This window comes from Nycticebus coucang, chromosome 11 (assembly GCF_027406575.1).
Source record: "Nycticebus coucang isolate mNycCou1 chromosome 11, mNycCou1.pri, whole genome shotgun sequence".
In the NCBI taxonomy this organism is placed as follows: Eukaryota; Metazoa; Chordata; class Mammalia; order Primates; family Lorisidae; genus Nycticebus; species Nycticebus coucang.
In genome coordinates, this window is record NC_069790.1 from 89,228,101 (window position 1) to 89,253,100 (window position 25,000).

Here is a 25,000-nt window from a genome sequence, read left to right on the forward strand (position 1 = left end):
AAGCAAAACATTTTGAATTAAGCACTGAATCTAAAAACATGATTCAAAGGTAGATTTGTTTTTGAGACTCTGTTTTAATGTGGTGTATGGATATTTTTACAAAACCTACAAGCAATTGTGGCAAAATGAAGAAAATATTTGAAAACAAACTGCTTGAACAATTCTTCAGTGGGTTAAGCATGAATAGGTTTTCATTTTCTTTGCTAAACATGGAAAATTCTTTTTTTAGTCATTAGTATAAAACCAAAAATTACCATCAGACTTTAGTGTATCAAGATAAACAAAAATTCAATGCTCATGTTTACCTTGTCAAAAGTAGAATCATAAGCCTTTGGATACAGGGGTGTCCTGTTGTTTTTCTTTCCTGCTGTGCATTAGACTAAAAAGAGTTGTTTTGGGCATGCATTAAATACACAAACACCGGACAGCTGATGAGTATTAAAAAAAAAAAGGTTTGTGTGTACTTTTCGCGATATCCAGCACCACAGATAAGCAAAACAGTCCACAAATCACCTGTATGTGGCTTGCAGACTGCAGGTTGGATGGACACCCCATGAAGTCAGTACCCTTGTATCATACATGTTCTGGGTATCTGTATGTTTACTTTCCTCCACTTTTTTTGTATGTATTACCGATTATCATAAGTTATATGCAAGTTATGCACATATTTATTATTCTTTTAGATATTTTTTCAGATCAAGAAAAGTCAGATAATCACTGATACACTTGATGTTTATTTTTCATTTATTTCTGAGAATTTATGCTTCATAAAAGAGAGAGATTGTTATTACTTCACACAATGTGTTGTGAATCTGTTTTTCCTTTTAAAGTATTGTGAATACCTTTTCACTTCATTAGATTTTGTTTACCTAATCATTTTAGTGAATCATATGGATGTCTTGTCATTTATTTAATCAGTTCCTCACTGTTGAGTATTTCAATTGCCTCCCTTTTTCACTACTGTACAAAGTCTGTCAAACACATTCCTTACACGCTAAATCTTAGCAGATTTTCAAGACTCTGTACGTAAGTGCACAAGTACAAATAGTCTTCCAGGAAATACATACTAAGTTGATTTCTTTCTTTTCTCTTCTTCTTTTTTTTTTTTGAGACAGTGTCATTGTGGGTAGAGTGCCATGGCGTCATCATAGCTCACAGCAATCTCAAACTCATGGGCTCAAGAGAGCCTCTTGCCTCAGCCTCCTGAGTAGCTGGGACTATAGACACATGCCACCACACCTTATGCCACCATGCCTGGCTAGTTTTGTCTATTTTTAGTAGAGACGGGGTGGCGGGGGGTGTCTTATTCTTGCTCAGGCTGATCTTCAACACCTGAGCTAAAACAAGCCACCCGCCTTGGCTTCCCAGAGTGCTAGGATTATAAGCATTAGCTGCAGCACCCTGCCACTAATTTATTTTCTTGGTACTAAAGTGTGAAAATTTCGTTCTCACTAACAATGAATCTTATCATTTTTATGATGTTTTCAAATTACTTGGTGAAAAGAGCATATCGTTCTTTTTCTTCATATTACTTTTGGTTCCTAGTGAGTTTAAACTGTTTCTATATGTTAATTATGCTTTTATATGTCCTTTTGTGTGTGTGGATAGACTTTTCGTGTTCTTTATTTTGGTGTATCTTTTTCTTATTGATACATGAGAGAATGTTTTCCCCAGCCTGTCATTGACCTTGTAATTTTGTTTCTAGTGAGTTTTTGTTTTTTTATCTTTTAACAACCAAAAGTTTTAATTAAGAAATAATTTGATGCCTTATCTCTGCATCTTTTTGTTTTCTGCTTTTGCATTACCATTTTATAAAGACCCATGCTACCCAAATATTATGCAAGCATATATCTATGTGTGTTATTATTTTTATCTTTTACATTCAAATATTCCATCTATTTGGAGTTTATTTTAATGTGCATATGAGATAGGAATCTATTTTTTAAAGAACAAGTATCCTGTTTTTTCACTATTTATTGCATAATCTACCCTTTCTCCACTAAATTAAAATGTCATACTTTATTATACATTAAATTGTTACTTGTGCTTGAATCTATTCTTGGACTTTCCAGGTAATCATTCTATTTCTTTGTCATGCTGCATATTATTATAGTTTCATTATTTAATATCCGGTAATGTAAACCCTCTCACACGTTATTCTTAGCCCTCAAATGTTTTTGATTAGTCTCTCATGTTTTCCCAAATGAAACTTAGAATCATTTTGTCCATCAATTCAACAACTCTTTGTTGAGTGGATACTCTGTGCCATGCATTGTGTTGTATAGTAATGAAATTGTTACAAAAATTAAGAGAGATGATCCCTGCTCATATAGTGCTGAAAATTCACTTCCCCCAAATCCACTTAGAATTTTGATGAAGATTTCATTAATCTTATAAAATAACTTGTGGGGGAAAGTAATCTTTGCAATACTAAGTTTTTCATTTTAGAAAGCTTCAAGTTTCTCCATTTATTTGAGACTTTCAAAATATGTCCAAATCGTATTTTTAAAAATGTGTGTTTTAGGGCTGGGCACAGGGCTCATGTCTGTAATTCTAGCACTTTGGGAGGCCAAAGCAAGAGGATTACTTGAGGCCAGGAGTTCAAGACCAGCCTGAGCAACATAACAAGAGCCCATTTCTACAAAAACTTAAAAAAATTAACTGACACTGTGGTGCACACATATGTAGGCCCAGCTGTTCAGGAAACTGAGGCAGGAGGTATTGCTTGAACTCAGGAGTTTGAGGTTACAGTGAGCTGTGATGATGCCACTGCACTCTAGCCTGTACTAAAGAGTGAGACCCCGTTTAAAAAAAATGTAAAAATCTTACTGGTATTATATCTTTTATTATACTGTTACTACTAGTGGGACGGTTATTTATTTATTATGTTTGGTATTTAGAAATCTCTTTTCTGAGCATAGTAACTTTTTCAACTTCTACCTATTTAATTCTTGATTCACATTCTTATAGAGACAATCATATTCTATGCTGATAGTGATACCTTTTGTTTCTTCTTTCCAATATTTGTATCTCAATCATTTGAGTTGCATTAACTAGAAGTTTTAGAAAAATGTTGATAGCTAGTATTCTTTTTGTTTTTCCTGACTCTAAAGTTAATACGTCTACAGTTTTGTTAATTATGGTACTGATTGTTGTTTTGAAGAAGAAAGCCCTTTTCAGGTTAACAATGTGTCTTTATTTTCAAGTTAATTAAGAATAGATGCTGCTGCATAGTATTCCATGGTAAACATATACCATAATTTATTAATCCATTCATGGGTCAATGGGCACTTGGGCTTCTTTCATCACTTGGCAATTATGAATTGAGCTGCAATGAACAATCTGGTGCAAATATCTTTGTTGCCAAGTGATTTTTGGTCTTTTGGATATACACCTAGTAGAGGAATTGCAGGATCAAACAGCAGGTCTACATTTAGATCCCCATGGATACTATGCAGCCTTAGAGAAAGACGGAGACTTTACCTCTTTTATGTTTACATGGATGGAGATGGAAAATATCCTTCTTAGTAAAGTATCTCAGGAATGGAAAAAAAATCCAATGTACTCAGTACTACTATGAAACCAATTTATAATCACCCATACTTTCATATGAAAGATGAATCACAACTATAGCCCAGGATGAAGGAGGGAAGGGGAGGGGTTGGGAAGGGAAAGGGAAGGGGTGGTTCGATAGAGGGAGGGTTAATGGTGTGACCACACCTATGGAGCATATTGCAAGGGTACAAGTCAAATCTATCAAGTATAAAACACAAATGTCTTAACACTGTGATTAAATAAATGAGGTGAAATCTATGTTAATTAGTAGGAGTTAAGCACTCCAATCTGTACAAATAATCAACACATTGTATCCCACAAAGGCGTAAATGTATTCATGATCTATGTACATATGACTTAATGAAAAGAAAAAGAACAGATGCTGTTTCTAATAAATGAAGTTTTATCAGATTCCATTTTACTTGTTTTTGAGATAATCACAGCTTCTTCTGTAGTCTATTGTTATTCTATTGGTTTCTCAATATTAAGCTGCCCTTGTATTTCTGAGATAAAGACATAGGTAGTACTGTATATTTAAAACACGTGAAGATGATAATGATGATTTTACAAAGTAACCATGCACTTTGGTTAAGAATAGAATAAAAAATAGCCCTAGAAAATTTTCAACCAATCATTCTACAAATACTAGAAACAAATATGTTTTGGGCTTGGAACTGTAATTTTTAAAATACATTATCTTGAGATTAGTGTATTTAACTTAATTACAAGCCTGAGTCCAGATCTCTATTTTCACCCAAACTTACCTTCCTAGTCTGAATATCCAGAAAAAGCAAACTTCCCTATGTCTGGAAACATCTGGTCCTACCCTAATGTAGGTAAAACAGAAATGGTTAAAGAATTTAGACTCATCTTCAGCAACTTTGAGCTCTGTCTGGAAGATCTGTGAAAAACTAGGTCTATTTCCTAAGAGGCGTTCAACTTTTCCCTGAGAGGATGATGTAAATTGACGCCGAAGATTATTCCCATCAGGAATACAATCTGGGTAGACTCCATTCTTCTCAGCCCTGCATGCGTCTGGGAAGACGACTTTCATAGTCATGGAAGGATGTGGGCCAGGAAAATTATCCAAGGAATTCTTGGCTTCTTCCAGGGGAATGTGCAGATTCAGGTCATACAATCTGAGATGTCAGCCCTGGAGGGGACCATCAGGAGAATCCTGCTGCACCTTTCAGCATATTAGTGAGGAAAACTGTAGAAAAGGGAAGTGGCTGAGGGGAGACATGGACAATGTGGCTAACAAGCCGGGATAAGACCTTGGGCTTTATGACTTTCAGTTCTGTATTTCATTGTCATGCTGGCTTACTCATTGCTATCAGATTTCTGTTACCTAAATGAATCATTAAATTCCATCTTGAATTGTGTGTGATAAAGAGCAATAACCTATTTTATTAAATACATAGGCAGTTTAACATTTCTCCTCCTTACATGCAAGCCTCAGTTGGCTTGTACCATTTCATGTGTAGCAAATGAGGACCTTTCTTATATCTCTGAAAATAGTCCCAGCTATGGAGTACAGGTGGTTTCATGTACAAGAAGATAGGACTGTGTTTCTCCCAGGCATTCTGGGGTAATTTTTTGTAAAGGAACATACTTAATAGACTAAGCTGGGTATCGGTTACCATTGTTTTCTTTTCCAAATAAAAAAATCAGGTGATATCTGTAAATGGTTCTATAGTAAATATTAGGGAACATGTTGCTTAAAACAGATTAGGGAAAACTGTAGAAGGGGTGGGAGATTTTCAGTGCTGATTTTGTCCTTGAATGGTAACATCTCTATGTGATGTTGAGGTTTATGTTGGTTTGCTGTTTGCACATGGTCTTATTATTGGAAATTCTCTACCAAACATAAATTGCATTTTATTCTCTGAACATGTGCCCTTCTAAAATACTACTACCAGTCTGTTTGTAAAACAGCCACTGTCGTTTCCTTGGTTGAGGAAAGATGACAACTAACTCAATAATGACAATATATAAAATAGGCATTCCAAGTGGGATGTGGTGGGGTGATCCTGTAGTCCCAGTTATTCAGGAGGCTGAAGAAAGGGTCGGCTTAAGCTCAGGGGTTTGAGGCTGCTATGATTGTGCCTGTAAATAGCCCCTGTATTCCAGCCTGGGCAACATAGCAAGACCTATCTCTTAGGAAAAAAAGGCATTTCGTTCAGATTACTACGTAATACAGATTTTAATTATTTTGTTATAAATTGCAACTGAATGACAATTTAGCAAATATGTCTCTTGTAATAGATAAGACAGTTATGGAAATTGTAATGGACATTCAATGGAAGAGAGTTTAACTCAAATTACTCAACAGGATAAAACTTATCCAAGCGTTTAGATGTCTAACTCTAAAAATTCTGTGTTAGAGATAAATTGCTAAGATATTTATCTTTTTTTCTCAAGAATGCTATTTGCCCTTTTTAGCATTCCACAGACAGGAGTAATTCCTTAGAAATATTTATGTGATTGTTTTTGAATGTGGTATTCATACTTAGTGGTGGTTCTACTGTATATTGGTGGATATAGTCTGTATCAGGGATGCAGACATGCTCTATCTATCTATCTATCTGTTTTAGATGAGGAATAAGTTCTGAAAAAGGGTGAAAGGTGTTTATGCTAACCATGACATAAATGACTGACTTCGTAAGGAGCAGTCACAAGACAGACCCTTCCACAAATTGTCTTAAAAAGAACAAGAAATGATGCTTTATCTGGTAGGCAGGGTAAACAGTGTTCCTTGCTCTCTCCTTCATGGTGCCATATGCTTCCAACGTGGGTAGCACATATAAATCTAATGCCCTAGACCTCAATTCAAGAGCGCATTTTAGCCAAGTGCAAACCCATTTGTCATGAAAAGCTAAATCAAAGTAAATGTGGCATGGACATTTGTCAATGAAAAATGATGTAACATAGAAAAACTGGGAGAAAAAATATTAATTTAAAAATAATTTTAAGAATGAAATATTGACCCTGTAAGCAGACCATGAAAAATTATATTTGCAGTGCAAATATAGTATTTATACATATGTTAATAATTTTAAATCCAAGATTTTTATTAACTATACGCTTTTCTACTTTAAGGAGTGGTTTTGAAATAGTTGTTTACTTTAGAGAAAGTTTGACATGTACATATAGAACTTTATAAAAAGGGACAGGGCAGCACTTGCACTGATTGCGGTCACCTAATCACTGGAGCAGTGGAAACGACACAACTGTCCCAGTGCAGAGCAGAGGGCAAACGACATGATTTATTCACAGGATGGGACGTCAAACGACACTTAACTGAGTTGGCTATAAAAGTATCAGTAAAAGTAGATGTCAAATACAGTGTTAAGAAAGAAAGTTGCCCAAAGTACAGTATGATGCCATTTATATAAAATTTAAAACCTCAAAAATAATTCTATATGTGCATTCTGAAGATGTATACCTGTGTAACAAGAGTACAAAGCAGGCATAAAATGATACCTGTGAAGCAGTAATTTGTGTAATTACTTTAAAAAAAAACACAGGTCCGTTTTAGTGGATACGGCAAACTATTAACACGTCATAACTGAGTAGGAGGTTAGCAGTGTTTTTTTTTTCATTATCTGTCTGCTGCTGTAATTCAAACTCATGTTTATTTATTTATTTAGACAGAGATTCATTTTGTTGCCCTCAGTAGAGACAACATCATAGGTCACAGCAACCTCAAACTCTTGGGCTCAGGCAATCCTTTTGCCTCTGTCTCTCCAGTAGCTGGACTACAGGTGCCCACCACAATGACCAGCTATTTTTCTTTTAGAGATGGGGTCTCACTCTTACTTAGGCTGATCTCAAACTCCTGACCTCAAGCAATCCACCCTCCCAGGTCACCCAGGGTGCTAGAATTACAGGCGTGAGCCACCACGCCTGGCCCAAACTCACATTTAAATTATGGCTATGTGAGATGAGAGAACTATAGTATTCCAGGTTTGTGATTGATTTGGAAACTTTTTAAAAGTTTGAATGTTTTCTTACACTCAGAGCATTGGTCTAGTTGATTTGAAGTGAAGTATTGTATAAAAGGCACAGAATGAGCAGCTATAGAAAGCCAGCGGTCAACAGTGACAGCCTTATACTGGTTAGGCATCATCGTGAGAATGAATTTGGTGTAGAAAATGTGGTTGTCTATTGAGTATAAGGGGGCTGGTGGTATTGGACACTTGAGGTTTAGAAAAAGTTAAATCATTGCAGAAAATGGGAAAAAACAAGCACTTTAAGGGTTGAGGCAGAGTAATGCTGAGCAGTAGTGGGGGTGGAGGTGGGGTCCAGTCAGTCTGGGAAATATACATTTGAAACGGAACTAAGTATAACATTATTCCTTTGCAGGGCTTAGCTTCATGCTCCCATTTCCCTAGGTCATTAGAAAACAAAATGGGGAATTATGGATCTTTCCCTTTTGAAGGCTATTTAGCCAGATGGGTAAGAATTAGACCTCTAGGGTTCAAATCCCTGGGTTCAAATCTATTTCTATACATTCAGGAGAAGTGGTAATACATTTGGTCAACAATTTGGTTTACTACTCAGCTGAGGACCATGATGAGGTAGATCTGTGCAAACACTACTCCCACCCTCTCCCTTCAACTACTCATCAGCCTTTGAGGAGTGGGTGAGTCATTGAGTCTAGCCCCAAGGGTGAGCCTGCTGGAAAACTCCTTCACTGAAGCCCATACCCTTTCCAGACCGGAGGTGGCTGACTTAAAAACCATTACTACTGGCATGCTCCTGCCTCCAATGCCTTGGGAAGTTTGCTTATTCTAAAAATAATGCCATTGCTCAAAACATTTTTGAAAGTTCTATTTTGAAATTATATCCAGTCACTTGGTCTGTGCGGTTTCTTCATCTGCAGGGTAATAATAATGCTTATTCTGACTCCAAAAGTTGTTATGAAACCAAGTAGGAAATATTTCAGAAACTAGTAAGTGCTTGGTAGATGTTACTAATTAACAAACTATTTCAGAAACTATGCTTTTACTTTATGGCAACTATTCACTTTTTAGTTAAAAAATACCTTGTCTCCAAATGACTTTTGCTATAACCAAACATGAAATTTCACTTCAGAGTATCAAAATAGTAAAAATAGTGTCAGGAGTTTCATGTATGGTATGACCCTGTATGTTAGCCCATTTTAAGACCTCTTAAGATGAAACTACGTGTGTTCAAATAGTGTGAGTATTTTATAAGAGGGACATGAAATTTAATGTCTCTTTTTTTTCTTTCTGTAGGAGGTCACCAAAGCAGTACAACCTCTCTTACTGGGAAGAATCATAGCTTCCTATGATCCAGACAACAAGGCGGAGCGTTCCATAGCAATCTATCTAGGCATAGGCTTATGCCTTCTCTTTGTCGTGAGGACACTGCTCCTACACCCAGCCATTTTTGGCCTCCATCACATTGGAATGCAGATGAGAATAGCTATGTTTAGTTTGATTTATAAGAAGGTAATACTCCCTCACATAGTCCCCATGGTACATGTATTCTCCATATAAATGTTTTAAATGCCATGAATTAGATAGTGAGCTGGTACAAGTAGAGAATTAATGCTAAAACTCATTTTATACACCTATGAAATAAATGACAAGAATATATGTTTTTAATTGTTCTTGACAATTTAATTCACTTCATATGATAAGCACCTTCTGTAAAGTGCCTATATTGTAGGTTTCATTTTTGTTTTTTTCACCAGTCATATCATTATTTTGCAATCTGTGATTCCCTGTTAAATTGACTTACACAGTCTGCATCAAAGTCACTGACAAAATATCAATTTATGGTAAAATATAATTGTCAGTGATAGATTACCCAAGCAATAACTGTTTCCACCTTAACTAGTTGTTGTAAGTGGTAGCATCCATTGCGTTGTTTTGAGTTGGACTTTTGTCATTCCATGAGTCCTACAAATTTGAAATTTTTGGAATAGCCCATGCATTGAAACCATGAGAACCTACTCTGCTTATATGTATTGTTCAGATAAGAGACTGATTTACTAAAGCACCATTTGGAGGAATTAAAATTAATATTTAGGTAATTTATAAACACAATTTAAAAAAAATTCAGAATATTAGGGGATATACATGTTTTGTTTACTTACTTTTTTTGGCACAAATTGAGTCAAGGTTATGTGTGCCCCCTACCCAGACAGTGTACAGCCTACCCAATAGATGTGAATTTACCCACCCCCTCCCTCCCCCCCTCAGCTTGATTTCATTGAGATTGACTTTCATTGACTTCTGATCAATTTAGTGTTTGATGATCGATCAGTTCCAGCCTGTTATTAAGTACATGTATTTGTATCTCCATTCCTATGAAGTTTCACTTAGAAGAATGCCCTCCAGTTCCATCCAAGTTGTCACAAAAAATACTAAACTGTCATTTTTCTTTGTGACTGAGTAATACCCCATAATATGCACGTACCACATTTTATTAATCCATTCATCTATTGGTGGACCCTTGGATTGTTTCCACATCTTTGCGATTGTGAATTGTGCTGCTTTGAACATTTGTATGCAGGTGTCCTTTCATAAAATGGCCTTTTTCCTTTGGGTATAGACCTGGCAGTAGGATGCTAGAGCACATGGTAGGTCCACTTCATGTTCTCTGAGGTATCTCCATATGATTTTCTATAGAGGTTTGTAGTCCCACCAACAGTGGGTAAGAGTTCTGTTCTATCCACATCCACACCAGCATCTGTTATTTTGGGACTTCTTCAAGCCATTCTTGTTGGAGTTAGGTGATATCACTTTGTGGTTTTGATTTGAACTGCCGTAATGATTAGAAATATTGAGCACTTTTTCATGAGTTCATTGGCTGTTAGTATACCTTCATTTGGAAAGTTTCTGTTCATGTGTTTTCCCCACTTTTTAATGTGGTTGTTCGGTTGTTTCTTGCTGACTTGCTTGGGTTCTTTTTTGATTCTGGTGATCAGTCCTTTATCAGACACATAGCATGCAAATATTTTTTCCCCTTCTGTGGGTTGTCTATTTGCTCTTTTGGTTGTATTCTTGGCTGTGCAGAAGGTTTTTAATTTGATCAGACTTAAACTGGAGGCAGAAAAGTCTAAAAATCCTAGAAGAAATATAGGAAAATCTTTTATTGATGTTGGCCTAGGCAAAGAATTCATGAAGACCCCAAAAGCAATCACAGTAACAATTAAAATAAATAAATAGGACCTGATCAAATTAAAAGCTTCGTACGAATGCAAGTTAAGGCCATTTCAATGGCATGTGCTTTCACCAACCTGATTCAATACTGTGTGTGACTACTTGAATCTACTAAGCTGTTTTTGATTGACTTGGTTGGATATTGCTTTGCCCTTCTCTTTTTTTCTTCCGCCGATGTAAAAAAAACTTTATATGCTTGGCTTATAAGGAGCACAGATCTGAAATTTGCCTCTAGCAAATACCCAAGGTCAATTGTGTTATAAAATCTTAACAACCATACTTTATTATTCAAAAAAGTCTTTTATGGAGGCAGAGGGGAAAAAAAAACAGAGTTCACAGTTTAATCAAATCACCTCAGCTGCAATCTCACCACTTTACAGGTTACCAGGAAAATGTGGATGACAGATCAGTAAACATTTTATTTTGATCCAGACTCTTTTATGAGTTTAGAAATTATTAGGTGTTATTTTGAATATAGATTCTACATGTTTTGACTATCAAAGAAAGTTGAATTTAGTTTAATAAGTATTTATAACAAGTGCTTAATATCATGATGATAACTAATAGCTAGGAATATGCATGACACACATACTATCTCGGTAATCCTCCCTACAACTGTTTACAGTAGGTACTGTTATCCTTGTCTATGGATAAGGAAATGAAAACCTAAAAACGTAGAGACTACTGTGGGAAAACTGCTTTAAATTTTCTAAAATAGGTAAATTACAGTCTATAAAGTGGAGGGTTTTCCAGCTACTGGGGAAAATGAAATAAGTACTGAAATACAATGAGGCAGGCTGTGCTACATGGGAAGAGAGAGGCGACAAGGAAGTGAGAGCAAATAAGGAGCAGGTTAGTTTGTCAACAAATCTGTATGTAACATCTGGCATACATACAGCACTATGTGTCAGTTTTTCAGTCCCAGAATACATTAATTAGTTAGATGCTGTGGTACGTGTGTTCCTTTCTTAACATTGAGTATCTGTGTTCTTACCTATGTTGATTTCTCTCTCCAGCCTACATTGGTGTTATTCCCAAATAAAGTGATTACATCTCTGTGTGACTCTGGTTGGGTTCCTACAGTGAGCCTTGTGTTGACTTTTTACTAACTGCATCCTTTCCCACATCTAACCTGTTTCATCTTTGTGGCAGGGATGCATAGAACTCTTCCTACAATATTCCACATTTTCTATTACAATAGAGCACTCTTTTGCTTTATCCCAAATTCTGTGACATTATACTTTAAATAATGAATTTAAACACAAACAAAACTTAGCTTTGTCTATGGATTTCAAAAATGCACAATTAACCAAACTGACAAATACTCACTGAGTGCCTGCTGTGCGCACAGCTCCCTATTAAGACCTCAGAGTTACCTGAGGTTGAGTCTGTTACTAACTCGTGTAATCCAGCTCAATGGGTCCCTACTCCCTTCATATTTCTCTAATGTTTTGGAATGAACTATCTTAACTCTTTCTCATCTCTTTTTATCTATACACTGTTCATTATTCCAGACCTACCACAAGTTCTAACTCTTCAATAAATTCTTTCCAGATTTTTCTAATTAGAGTTTCAACTTTCTATTAACCACCCTATCATTTTCTGTTTCTTTTAACTCATTTATCATATCATGTGTAGGTATTTATGTACTAGATTTCCTTGAATCAAGAATTATCTTAAATTAAATTTTAATAGTTATCCCCAAGACAGAGTATAGTAGTGATCTGCATCTAATAAATGCTCAGTAAATATGTGAAGGATTCAGTTGAAACAAATATTAGATGGATACTTTCCAATCAAAGCCTGTTAAAGCAAATCAATTCTTCAATTTTACAGGCAAAAGATGACTGTGATTTTTCATAATCATAATTTATCTTCTTAATAATTTTTAATTAGAATAAATAGGTAAATAAGTAGATAAATTAACAATTTCACATATGCTATTATATTTTTCTTTGTAAAATCTAGGATTTTCTATTATTAATGTAACTATTCACAAAATTATTAATAATTCAATTGTTCATAATATGCTTTTATTGACTTCAACAGTAATTTTATTCAAAAAAGTTAGTATTGGACTACATGAAAAAGTCAAGGTAAAGGTTTAATCTCAAATTTTACTGCCTTTGACTCCACCTTTTACAACATCAATAAAGATAAATAAATAAATCCACATAATATAAATGGATATTGAGATTAAGAATGGATATCCTCCATTCTTATTGTGGAGGAGAAAAATCTAACTATTACTTTCTAAATGCTGAAAAATAAAAGAACGAGAGCCATACCAGTATATTTGCTAATAAGAGAAATATTTATAAATCTGAGAAGATTCTAAGCTAGATGAACATAAAAATACTCTTTACTAGTAACCAAATTCCTCAGCTGTATTATAATGTTACTTGTAAATATGTAGATGTCTTTTTGTTGCTATCATCTAACATCCCATTTTTCTTTTAGATTTTAAAGCTGTCAAGCCGTGTTCTAGATAAAATAAGTATTGGACAGCTTGTAAGTCTCCTTTCCAACAACCTGAACAAATTTGATGAAGTATGTACCTATTGATTTAATGTCTGTGTGTTATTGGTATACATCATATGTCCCCACAGATGGAGTTTTCCTGGGTCAGATACTAGTAATAAGTGTTGTTGTACTCATCTCTACCTTCCCTAGTCTGGAAACTGACAAAGTTAAATTGAGTAGCAAAGTGTCATGATGGGGTCTGGTGGAACCACTTAACTCAAAGGCACCTTAGTTTGGTGTTAATAAGATTTTTCAAAACTTAATCTTTATCAGACCTTTTAATACTTTATTTATTTATTTTTTACTGACCATTCATTCATCAGTCACCTTTTTATACTGAAAATAGTATTGACTTTGGCTGAATATGATACTCGGATACTCTTGTTCTGTGCTGTCTTAAGTGACAAATTCAAGGTCCTTAAGGAGAGATAATGTGGTTTATTTATCTTTCTATTTCAAATACCCACCATAGCATTGGACCCACAACAGGTACTAACTTAATTACTGTTGAGCTGAGCACATATTTATTCTGAGTATCTCTATTAGATGACAGAGTCGTGCAGTTTTGTGGAGTAAACCTCTGGGGGGAGAGCCCTTTGTTTATTCATGTTCTAGACTAGGGTCTTGCTGTATCCACGAAGAAATAAGTTATATAAAATAAATTCAGACATGATACTTCAGATAGTAATTCTCAGTTCCACTGACAAAAACACACTTAAACACACGGTGACTTGAAATGTGTCCTTTGAAAAACCTAGTCTATGGGCAGGAGGTTTAACGGCATTGCTCTGTGTTCCATGGAGTGAGTACCTGGATTTTAATGTGTTCAGAACCATGAGGTGTTGGATTTCATAAGCTCCCTGTGTTTGCTTTCTGTCACATATGATTGTTCCTGCGGGTGGAGGATAAAATGCCACTTGTTTTTGCTTTTATTTTGCAGGGACTTGCATTGGCTCATTTCGTGTGGATCGCCCCTTTGCAAGTAACGCTTCTGATGGGGCTGCTGTGGGAATTGCTACAGGCCTCTGCCTTCTGTGGACTTGGGTTCCTCATAGTCCTCGCCCTTGTTCAAGCTGGATTAGGGAGAATGATGATGAAGTACAGGTAGCAGTCTGTTTTCATAGCTCAAAAGGGTTTTCAGTCAAGTGTTCAAAAAGCTCACGGTAGTAAAACTAGGCCTGCTCTGTGTACTAAACTGTAATCTATAGGGTTTCATTAAAAAGAAATTATTGTAATGGTGTACATAATACTTTGTGTATCAGTGGGACTTTGATTGTCAGGCTAAAGAATGCATTTATAAATATGCTATGAATCTTTCATGTTTATAGACATAAGATTTAGGAAAAAATGGATAAAACATTTATGTGAATTAGAGTGAATACATAAATTTTGTGTAGAGTTTATTGGCTTTTACTACTCTGGCTCATAGATAATCACTTTATATCACAGAATAAATCAGTGATAGCATGACAGCAGTTACTGCTTATGATATAGGACTTCTTGAGTTTGTCAGTTAGACCAGCAGTTCCCAACCTTTTTGGTACCAGGGACCGATTTCATGGGAGACAATTTTTCCGTGGATGGAGTGAGAGCTCGTGGGGGCAGGTAGATGTAGCTCAAGCTGTGATGGGGAGAGGCTGTAAATGCAGGTAAAGCTGCTTCTCTCCATAACCTGCTGGTCACCTCCTGCTGTGCAGGGTTCCTAAATTTCACCAAAGAAAATTTTTTTCCACTCTTGGGGGTAGGAGTGGGGTAGGGTAGGGCCAGAGCTCTGTAGCCTATCTCCTAACAGGCTGCAGACCACTGGTCCACTGCCCAGGAACTGGGGGCTACAGAGCTATGAAAGAAAGCATACACGTTTTGGAGTTAGATACCTCTTGTTGAATCCCAGATTGCACACTTACTAGTTGTATGACCTTAGTCAAACTATTTCACCTCACTGAGTCTGTGTTTTTTCATCTTTAAAATAGAGATAGCCACTTTTCATAGACTGTCACAAGGATTGGGGATCGTGTAGGGAGTGCACCAGACACAGGATTGGGCACATAGGAAGCATTTAGTAAATGGTAGCTATTATTTTATTGCCATTTATTTGATAATGAAATATATACCCATCTGTTTAATCAAAGAAATGCCATTTTTCTTAAAAGTGTGAATAGTTTTTAGTAATTTGACTTGTTTTCACTATTAGATTGACTGATTGAATTGTTTACAGAGATCAGAGAGCAGGGAAGATCAATGAAAGACTGGTGATAACCTCAGAAATGATTGAAAATATCCAGTCTGTTAAGGCATACTGCTGGGAGGAAGCAATGGAAAAAATGATTGAAAACCTAAGACAGTAAGTTGTTCTGATAATTTCAGTATTATTAGTGTTTTTATTTTTAATATTTAAAAAATGAGTCCACACGTACCATAGTGGACTTCCTGCTCATCTTTGACATTTTTGACAATCAAACAATTGTATGAAATTACTTCATTATTCTTGCCTTACACGATTTCATTTTCATGGGCGATCGTTTATGTAGTTGATCCAGTGTGTTATTTTGCATTACAAGGATGTTTATACTTTATGAAAGAATTTCGTACATGTGTCCATAGCTGTCTATTTTAAATAGACAAAGAGTTGTCTATTTTAAATTTCACACAAGCTCTATGGACAACCTGTATATTTATCTGATTAAAATAATGATCATTATGCTGGAGTCTGATTGATACCTCAGATGGAACTGCTAAAGTATATAATTATGAACCAAATTATCTTCTATTTAGATTTTTCTTTAAGTATATGTTATAATACAAGAAAAATGAAAAAAAAACCTCTACCTAGTTAAAATATATGTTCTCCCTTAACTGAGAAATGTCACAGGATAATAGTCATAAATCCTCTTACAAATCTTTCACTTGAAGTGAAGTCACTTAAAGTCATTAAACATACTTCCTGAGAAAGATTCAAAACTTGATACCTATGTCTAGTGTTGATTAGTAAAGATTATATCCAGCAAGCAAAAAAAATACAGCATAGAGTAAAATGTGATAATTGAGATAATTTTTGGCAAAATATAAACTAGAGCATTCCATAGCTATGAGACCATTTTTCTTTAGTCAAGTTCTGTGTTGTACAAACTTCAATCAAAAAGGTTCTGGGAGTCTCAGTGAAGTTTGATATATTATTCAAGGGGCAAATAATTTTGGAACATTACAATTTCACAGGGAAAAACAAAGTAAAAAGAAGAGTGTCATTTTGGATGGGGTGAATATGGGTTATTAGAAATTTAGGCCCCTGAGTCCTGTAGACAATGATAACTGAGCTGCAGGTGTGTGATTGGAACAACAAAAGAAATACTGAAATGCTCAGTCATTTGCCATGTAAATAGAAGGAGTAAAAGAGGATTTATTTCCCAAACATTATTGGTCACCTGTTTTTGTTATGCTTATCAAGACAAATCCAGGAAAGGAACTGCATTTTCTACATCCTTGAAGTTCTTGGGGACTTGTGCAATTGGTAGAAGTTGTTTTCTCATTAACTAGTGAGGGCTCTATCTCTTGTTCCCTGCATCACTCTTAAGCTTATAAATACAGGCATGGTAAGGACAACCAGGATAGTCTCAGGGGACCCGTTTTGCTCAAGCCTTATGATAAACTCATGACCAGATCGTCCTTGGTGCTGGCTTTTCTTGACTTTGGTTTTTTCTTTCCTCTTCCTCAGAAGATGAAATCCATCCTCCCTACTCTGTAATTCATTGTGACCAACTCTAATAGCAAATGTTTGGCTATGACTTACATAATCTGGCATGAAATTGTTACCTGAAAAGTCTGGTTAGTGCTGACGTAAATATAGGAAAGAAGAAATGCGCCTGCTTAAGAGAGCAAATAGAATGTTCTGGAAGAGATTGGCAGAATGTGCTTCAAAAGAGTGATAATCTCAGCCTGAGCCACTGTTGTACTGGCCAAAAGGCCATGCAAAGCTCCTTGAAAATCTATACTTTTATTGCTCTTTGGTAATAAAGTCATTTTCAATTTTTTTTATAAGAAACTGACAAAATATTTTTATGGTTCATAAAGTGTTAGCAATTTTATTATGGAGAATATAGCAGTCTGGCTAATTCTTGTAAGTGTTCTTACATTCATTATTCTTTTAGTGTAGTACTGCTTCCTATTTTTCTCAACTGTTTCTAATATATTTCAATAACCATTTGACAAATTTATTAACATTTTTATAGACAGTGACCAACAGTGATCAACGTTTTGTAAAATATTGACCAACCTAGTCAATATTTTTCTTTTTCTGCTGAGGAGGAAGGACACACGTTACAGATTCTAAGTTTTAGACCCTCTGCTATGCTCTCATTTAATCTTGACAACAACTCCACAAGGGAGTTCGTAAGCTTCTCTTGTATAGATGTCAATTCCATAAATCAGAGGCAAGAGTGACTTGCTTAAGATGGCAAAGCTGTAGTTGGAAAGCCAGGATTCAGATCTAGGTGAGATTCCAAAATCATAATCTGTTTTCAGTGACAAATTACTGAGATAAGTCAACATTGGACCTGTTTAGACTGTGAATCACAATCTAGATTGGGCACATTAAACTCCTTATCTTCATTTGTTGGCTCAGATTACATTTTATTTTTTCATACTAAGAAAAAAAAATCCCTGTGAGTCCTTTACTTGAGAATGAGACTCGCTTTTCTGAACTGTACAGGCAAGTTGAACTAGTGTCCACATGCCTGGTGCCCACCTGCACTTTACCATGGCACAGCTGTCACTCCTCACAGCACTGCCCTCTACTTGTCCCTATTCTCATTGCCCTTTGCTTATTTAAGAGCTAGCTGGGGAGGATCACAAGTGAGTCCAATTTTTACAGATCTTAGAGTAGGATTTATGTTGCATTCCTTGTCTTCTGCCTGCTGGAGTATTTAAAGTTCATATATGTGGTTAAAAAAAAAAAAAGAATTCCCATTTGCAGTTCAAACTATAAGATTGAAAGTATAGCATAATGTGATTGCAATAAGTATGCTCAAATGAAAGAGAAAAAGAGGATGTAGTATCTACGCTCATAATTTTTATTTTATTTTATTTTTTTATTATTAAATAATAGCTATGTACATTAATGCGATCATGGGGCACCATACACTGATTTTATAGACCATTTGACACATTTTCATCACACTGGTTAACATAGCCTTCCTGGCATTTTCTTACTTATTGTGTTAAGACATTTATATTCTACATTTACTAAGTTTCACATGTACCCTTGTAAGATGCACTGCAGGTGTCATCCCACCAATCACCCTCCTTCCACCCATCCTCCCCCCATCCTCACCCCTCCCTCCCCTCCCTCACCCCCTTCCCCACATTCTTAGGTTATAACTGGGTTATAGCTTTCATGTGAAAGCCATAAATTAGTTTCATAGTAGGGCTGAGCACATTGGATACTTTTTCTTCCATTCTTGAGATACTTTACTAAGAAGAATATGTTCCAGCTCCATCCACGTAAACATGAAAGAGGTAAAGTCTCCATCTTTCTTTAAGGCTGCATAATATTCCATGGTGTACATATACCACAATTTATTAATCCATTCGTGGATTGATGGGCACTTGGGCTTTTTCCATGACTTAGCAATTATGAATTGGGCTGCAATAAACATTCTGGTACAAATATCATTGTTATGATGTGATTTTTGGTCTTCTGGGTATATGCCTAGTAGAGGAATTATAGGATTGAATGGCAGGTCTATTTTCAGATCTCTAAGTGTTCTCCAAACATCTTTCCAAAAGGAATGTATTAATTTGCATTCCCACCAGCAGTGTAGAAGTGTTCCCTTTTCTCCACATCCATGCCAACATCTCTGGTCAATGGGCAGCCTTGTTTGGTTCCTGATCTGAGTGGAAATGATTTCAGTTTAACTCCATTCAATATATTTGCTGTGGGTTTGCTGTAGATGGCCAAGAAATGTCCCTTCTATACCAATTTTCTTAAGTGTTCTGATCATGAAGGGATGCTGTATATTATCAAAAGCTTTTTCTGCATCAATTGAGAGAATCATATGGTCTTTGTTTTTTAATTTGTTTATGTGCTGAATTATACTGATAGATTTACGTATATTGAACCAGCCTTGAGACCCTGGGATAAAACCGACTTGGTCATGATGTATAATTTGTTTGATGTTTTGCTGGATTCAGTTTGTTAGGATCTTGTTGAATATTTTTGCATCTATATTCATTAGTGATATTGGTCTATAATTTTCTTTTCTTGTTGGGTCTTTTCCTGGTTTGAGGATCAGGGTGATGTTTGCTTCATACGCTGTGTTGGGTAGTCTTCCTTCTTTTTCTACATTTTGGAACAGGTTGAGTAATATAGTTACTAGTTCCTCTTTAAAGGTTTGGTAGAATTCTGAGGTAAAGCCATCTGGTCCCGGGCTTTTCTTTTCAGGGAGATTTTGTATGGTTAATGCTATTTCAGAACTTGATATTGGCCTATTCAACATTTCCACTTGATTCTGGCTAAGTCTTAGAAGGTGCATGCTTCCAAGTATTGGTCAATTTCCTTCAGATTTTCATATTTCTGAGAATAAATTTTCTTGTAATATTCATTAAGGATTTTTTGAATTTCTGAGGAGTCTGTTGTTACTTCGTCTTTGTCACTTCTGATTGATGAGATTAGAGATTTTACTCTTTTTTTACCTGATTAGGTTAGCCAAAGGTTTATCTATTTTATTGACCTTTTCAAAAAACAACTTTTTGATTTATTGATCTGTTGTATAATTCTTTTGTTTTCAATTTCATTTAATTCTGCTCTAATTTTGGTTATTTCTTTTCTTTAGTGGGTTTGGGGTTGGAATGTTCTTCCTTTTCCATTTTCTTGTGATGTCCCATTAAGTTGTTAACTTCCTCTCTTTCCATTCTCTTGAGGAAGGCTTGCAGTGGTATAAATTTTCTCTCAGGACTGCCTTTGTGGTATCCCAGAGGTTCTGATAATTCATGTCTTCATTGTCGTTTTGTTCCAAAAAGTTGGCAATTTCCTTCTTAATCTCATCTCTGACCCAGCTATCATTCAGCATAAGGTTATTTAACTTCCATGATATTGTATGAGTATGCAGATTCCTGTTGTTACTGAGTTCAACTTTTATTCCATGGTGGTCCGAGAAGATGCAAGGAATAATTTCTATTCCTTTAAATTTCTTGAGGTTGGACTTGTGACCTAAGATGTGATCGATTTTGAAGTATGTTCTGTGGGCTTATGAGAAGTATGTGTATTCAGTTTTGTTGGGATGAAATGTTCTGTAGATGTCTGCTAAATCCAAATGTTGGATGGTTAGGTTTAAATCTAAAATTTCTTTGCTCAGCTTCTTATTGGAGGATCTATCCAACACTGCCAAAGGAGTGTTGAAATCTCCGACTATTATGGAACTGGAGGAAATCAAGTTGCTCATGCCTGTTGGAGTTTCTCTTATAAATTGAGGCGCATTCTGGTTGGGTGAATAGATATTTATTAATAATTGAAATCTCATTGTATTGAGTATTACCCTTAACAAATATAAAGTGACCATTCTTATCCTTCCTTACTTTTGTTGCTTTAAAGCCTGTTGTGTCTGCAAATAGAATTGCAACACCTGCTTTTTTCTGATTACTGTTTGCCTGAAATATGGATGACCATCCTTTCACCCTGAGTCTATATTTATCTTTTAACGTAAGATGTGACTCTTGTATGCAGCAAATATCTGGCCTGAGTTTTTGTATCTAGTCAGCTAACCTGTGCCTCTTTAGAGGACAGTTTAAGCCATTCACATTAATGGAAAATATTGATAAGTCTGGTATAATTTTGGGTATCGAGTTTTTTGAAAGTCCAGTGGACATTTTTAATCCTTTTGCCACTGTGGAATTTGGAGTTTGATCTAAAGTTTCTGAGTGAGTTTACTTTTGTGGTAGAGGATTGTGCTGGTCATTTTGGAGGATAGGTCTGAGAATATCCTGAAGAGCTGGTTTGGTTATGGCAAATTTCTTCAACATATGAATGTCATTAAAGTATTTAATTTCTTCATCATAGATGAAACTCAGTTTAGCTGGATACAGGATCCGGGGTTGAAAGTTATTTTGCTTTAGGAGATTAAAAGTCAATGACCACCCTCTTCTGGCTTGAAAAGTTTCAGCAGAGAGATCTGCAGTCATTCTAATATTCTTCCCTTTGTAGGTAATGGATTTCTTACGTTTGGCTGCTTTGAGAATTTTCTCCTTCGTATTAATTTAGTGAAGTTAATTATGATATGCCTGGTGGATGTCTTATTGGGATTGAGTCGTGCTGGGGTTCTGAAACTGTCTGCTCTCTGAATTTCAAAATCTCTTGACATGTCTGGAAAATTCTCTTTCATAATTTCATGGAGAAGGGTCTCTGTGCCTTGTGAGGCCACTTCATCACTTTCAGCGATTCCAATCCGGCAGATATTAGCCTTCTTCAAATTATCCAAGAGCTCTCTGAGAGAATGATCTGTTTTTGCTCTCCATTTCTCTTCCTCTTTGAGAGTTTGGGAGCATTCAAAGGTTTTGTCTTCAATGTCAGAAATCCTTTCTTCTGCTTGCTCCACTCTGTTACTGAGGGATTCTACTGTATATTTCAGATCTTTGAGGGCTGCAAATTCGTGCTTCAGTGTGTCAAAATCTTTGGTGGTTTTGTCTTTAAATTTGTTAAATTCTTGAGACAACTTTTGAATTTCTCCTTGAATTTCTAATTTTGATTTTTGAATTGGTCCTTGAATTTCTAATTCCAGATTTTCCTCCATTCTATTAATCTTGTTTGCAATCCAAATTCTGAATTCAATTTCTGACATCTCGGCCAGTTGTTTATGAATGGGATCTTCAGTTACATCTGCCATATCTTTCCTTGGGGGAGTTGATCTATTCTTGTTATTCATGTTACCAGAGTTTTTCCACTGATTCTGCCCCATGATTGTTTTACACCATTTGATTTTTCCCCTGGAGCTTTGTTGAGGACCCGTACAGTTCTATGGCCTGAGAAAGTGGAGACCTGTTTGGTGTGGTGGGGCTAAGTGGTTCTGTCTTGTTTTCAGCTGGTCTCTGTCCGACCCTAGTGAAACAGTTATGCTGGGTTGAAGTCTCAGCTGTGGAGAAATACCAGCAATTAAGTCATCCCGCCCGCCCCCCCCCAGGCAACAATTAGAAAAGGAAAATCAAACCTTCCTACAACCACACAACCAGGGCACCACTTGAATAGTTCTCAGGCGATTGGCTCTGTTCAAAAGGTCCAAATCAATTGTCTCAGTCAGCACCTGTCTCAGGTAGGAGAGTTTAAAAGGTCTCTAGCAACTGGATAGCAGGGGTCTGGTGACAATTCAGATATGACTTGCTCCGGTGCTCTGTGAAGTCAGGAGGACCCACCCAGCAAATATATTAGTCTGGGAAGGTTGATGTCTCCTTCCCCACCTTGCACCTCTGTCACACCCAGTCACTGATAGCCCCGCTGGGCTGTGACCCAGTTGCCTCCAGTGAACTGATACTCCAGGGGTTTGCTCCTGCCTGAATCACAAGGAAATCTATTTCTGCTGAGCCAGGCCACTGCACTGTGCTTCTATCCAGCATGGGAAAGTGTGGCCTGACAACCTCGGGTGCTTGATGGAGGCTGGGGGGTGTTCCCTCAGTTCCCGTCCCGCCCCTGATTGGTGTTACTGACAGAACAGAACAACTTTGTGGGAATTTGTTTCTGTCCCTCCTAAATTCCCCTTCAGAAGAGAAGCTGTTTTGAGTTCCCAGAACCTGCGCCTCAGGCCCTGTCTTTGCTCCTGCAGGTTTGTATTTGGTTAGCTGTCAGTTCTAGCCTCCTGCCTTCCTTTGTCTATAGGCTGACGATCCCCTGAGGGCTAGGTGCATCTTAGGCTCAGTAAAGCCGTCCTCTGGGTCAGCCCTGCCCTTGGAATTTCCCGGCTCTACGCATGCATTTTCTAGTCCCCGCACTCCACCCAGGCCAATACTACCTCAGGCAAACCTTTACTCACGGGGCCTGCGTTTCCATCCCAGATCTGTTCCGCGGTGGTTGCCACCTGAGAAGATGCCCGGCCTCCTCTGGTTGCCCAGGGAGACGGGGGTGTGGCTTTGGAATATCCGGGAGTGAGCCCTATTGTTGCCAAAAACGGCTGCTGCTCTGTGCCTCGGGGCACCACCGCAGCCCCTGATTGTCCTCTCCTCACTCCTGTGCTGCAGAATCAGCACTGACCAGCTGAAGTGTAGGCCCTGTCCACACCCCTCGAGAAATCACCCAAGAATCTGAACAGGCCTCCAGACCTCAGAGTGAGAGTGGAGGGGAGTGCTTGGAGCTCAGAATTGCATGTAGAGAATATATGCAGTTTTATATAGTTTTATGCCTTTCAGGAGAATGCTCTGGCACCCTAGTAGGGGAGGTAGGTCCAGTTTTTAGAGGGTCTCTCCCATGGAGTATAGTGGGAGGAACTTTGAACTCTGCTCGTTTGTTTGTAGGGCACTCCGAGGCATTCTCATGGGGGAGTGGACTCCTGTCCGCTTGGTGATGGATGTTGTTCCTTTTGTTTGTATCCTTGGGGTCGCAGCTCACCTCAGTGGGGTTGATGTGCATTCTTCAACCTTCTGTCTTGGTGCAGCTCTGATCCACCCGGTTACTCGATAAATTTCTGTCCTTTAACTCTCCTCTGGATGCGAGCCTCTGTGGGAAGCTGGCTTTAGTCAGCCATCTTGTCTCCACACCCCCCCCACACTCTCATAATTTTTTAAGAATCAGCTGCAACAGAATCAGGTTGGGTTCTTTTTTAAAAAAAAAAAAATTCACATTTTTGAAAACTACTGAGACTCATTTGCTCAGTCATTCACTCTGAGAGGTGGGCCTGAGACTTCTTCTTAACAAGTATCTCAGGTGATTTTTACAATGCTAGGTCTTGAGAACCTTTCCTCTGTGGCTTATTTGTTATTTTCAGTGTTCCTGAGAGCTAAGCTAGAACTTCTGAAGTGTTCATCATCCATTAGGCATTCACAGAATTGCCTTTTCCCTTCATAAATCTTGCAACATGGATCTCATTTGCACACTTAATTACATAAAACACCAACCAACCAAACAAAAATTATTAGTCTCACTAATCTTGTAAGTTAATAATGAATAAAGGTATAAAATAATGTTATGATCATAAAAACTGAAATTAATTATAATTTAAAAATGATATTTGCAAGTATGTTGCAAACACTGGTACATTCCTTATTATCCTCCTTCCAGATAGGGTAACTGGAGAGGTTCAATGACATGGCCAAGGTCATGCAGGTCATAGACATAGAGAGGAGCCAGAATCAGAACACAGGTGGAAACGCTCTAGAGATGACATTCAGATTTTACATTGTAAGATGCCTGATGTTTGAAAAGTAAAAAAAAAAAAAAAAAAAAAAATCCAGAATCTTTTTATTTTATTTTATTTTATTTTATTTTTATAGAACAGAACTGAAACTGACCCGGAAGGCAGCCTATGTGAGATACTTCAATAGCTCAGCCTTCTTCTTCTCAGGGTTCTTTGTGGTGTTTTTATCTGTGCTTCCTTATGCACTGATCAAAGGAATAATCCTTCGAAAAATATTCACAACCATCTCATTCTGCATCGTCTTGCGTATGGCTGTCACTCGGCAGTTCCCCTGGGCTGTTCAAACATGGTATGACTCTCTTGGAGCAATAAACAAAATACAGGTAACACACCAAAACTGTG

At 36.9% G+C, this 25,000-nt stretch overlaps 1 protein-coding gene across 4 annotated transcripts in view; it reads left to right on the forward strand.

The window, feature by feature from the left end:
- CFTR (CF transmembrane conductance regulator) overlaps positions 1 to 25,000 on the forward strand; it is a 194,486-nt gene that overhangs the window by 35,937 nt on the left and 133,549 nt on the right. For all 4 annotated transcript variants that reach the window (XR_008372866.1, XM_053553531.1, XM_053553532.1 and 1 more), the window contains exons 4-8: positions 8,817 to 9,032; positions 13,212 to 13,301; positions 14,215 to 14,378; positions 15,490 to 15,615; positions 24,735 to 24,981. Coding sequence is in view for 3 of the 4 variants with exons in the window: in XM_053553531.1 (XP_053409506.1) it covers positions 8,817 to 9,032; positions 13,212 to 13,301; positions 14,215 to 14,378; positions 15,490 to 15,615; positions 24,735 to 24,981 (843 nt within the window). In the remaining variant the exon portion in view is untranslated. The remainder of the gene's footprint in view (positions 1 to 8,816; positions 9,033 to 13,211; positions 13,302 to 14,214; positions 14,379 to 15,489; positions 15,616 to 24,734; positions 24,982 to 25,000) is intronic.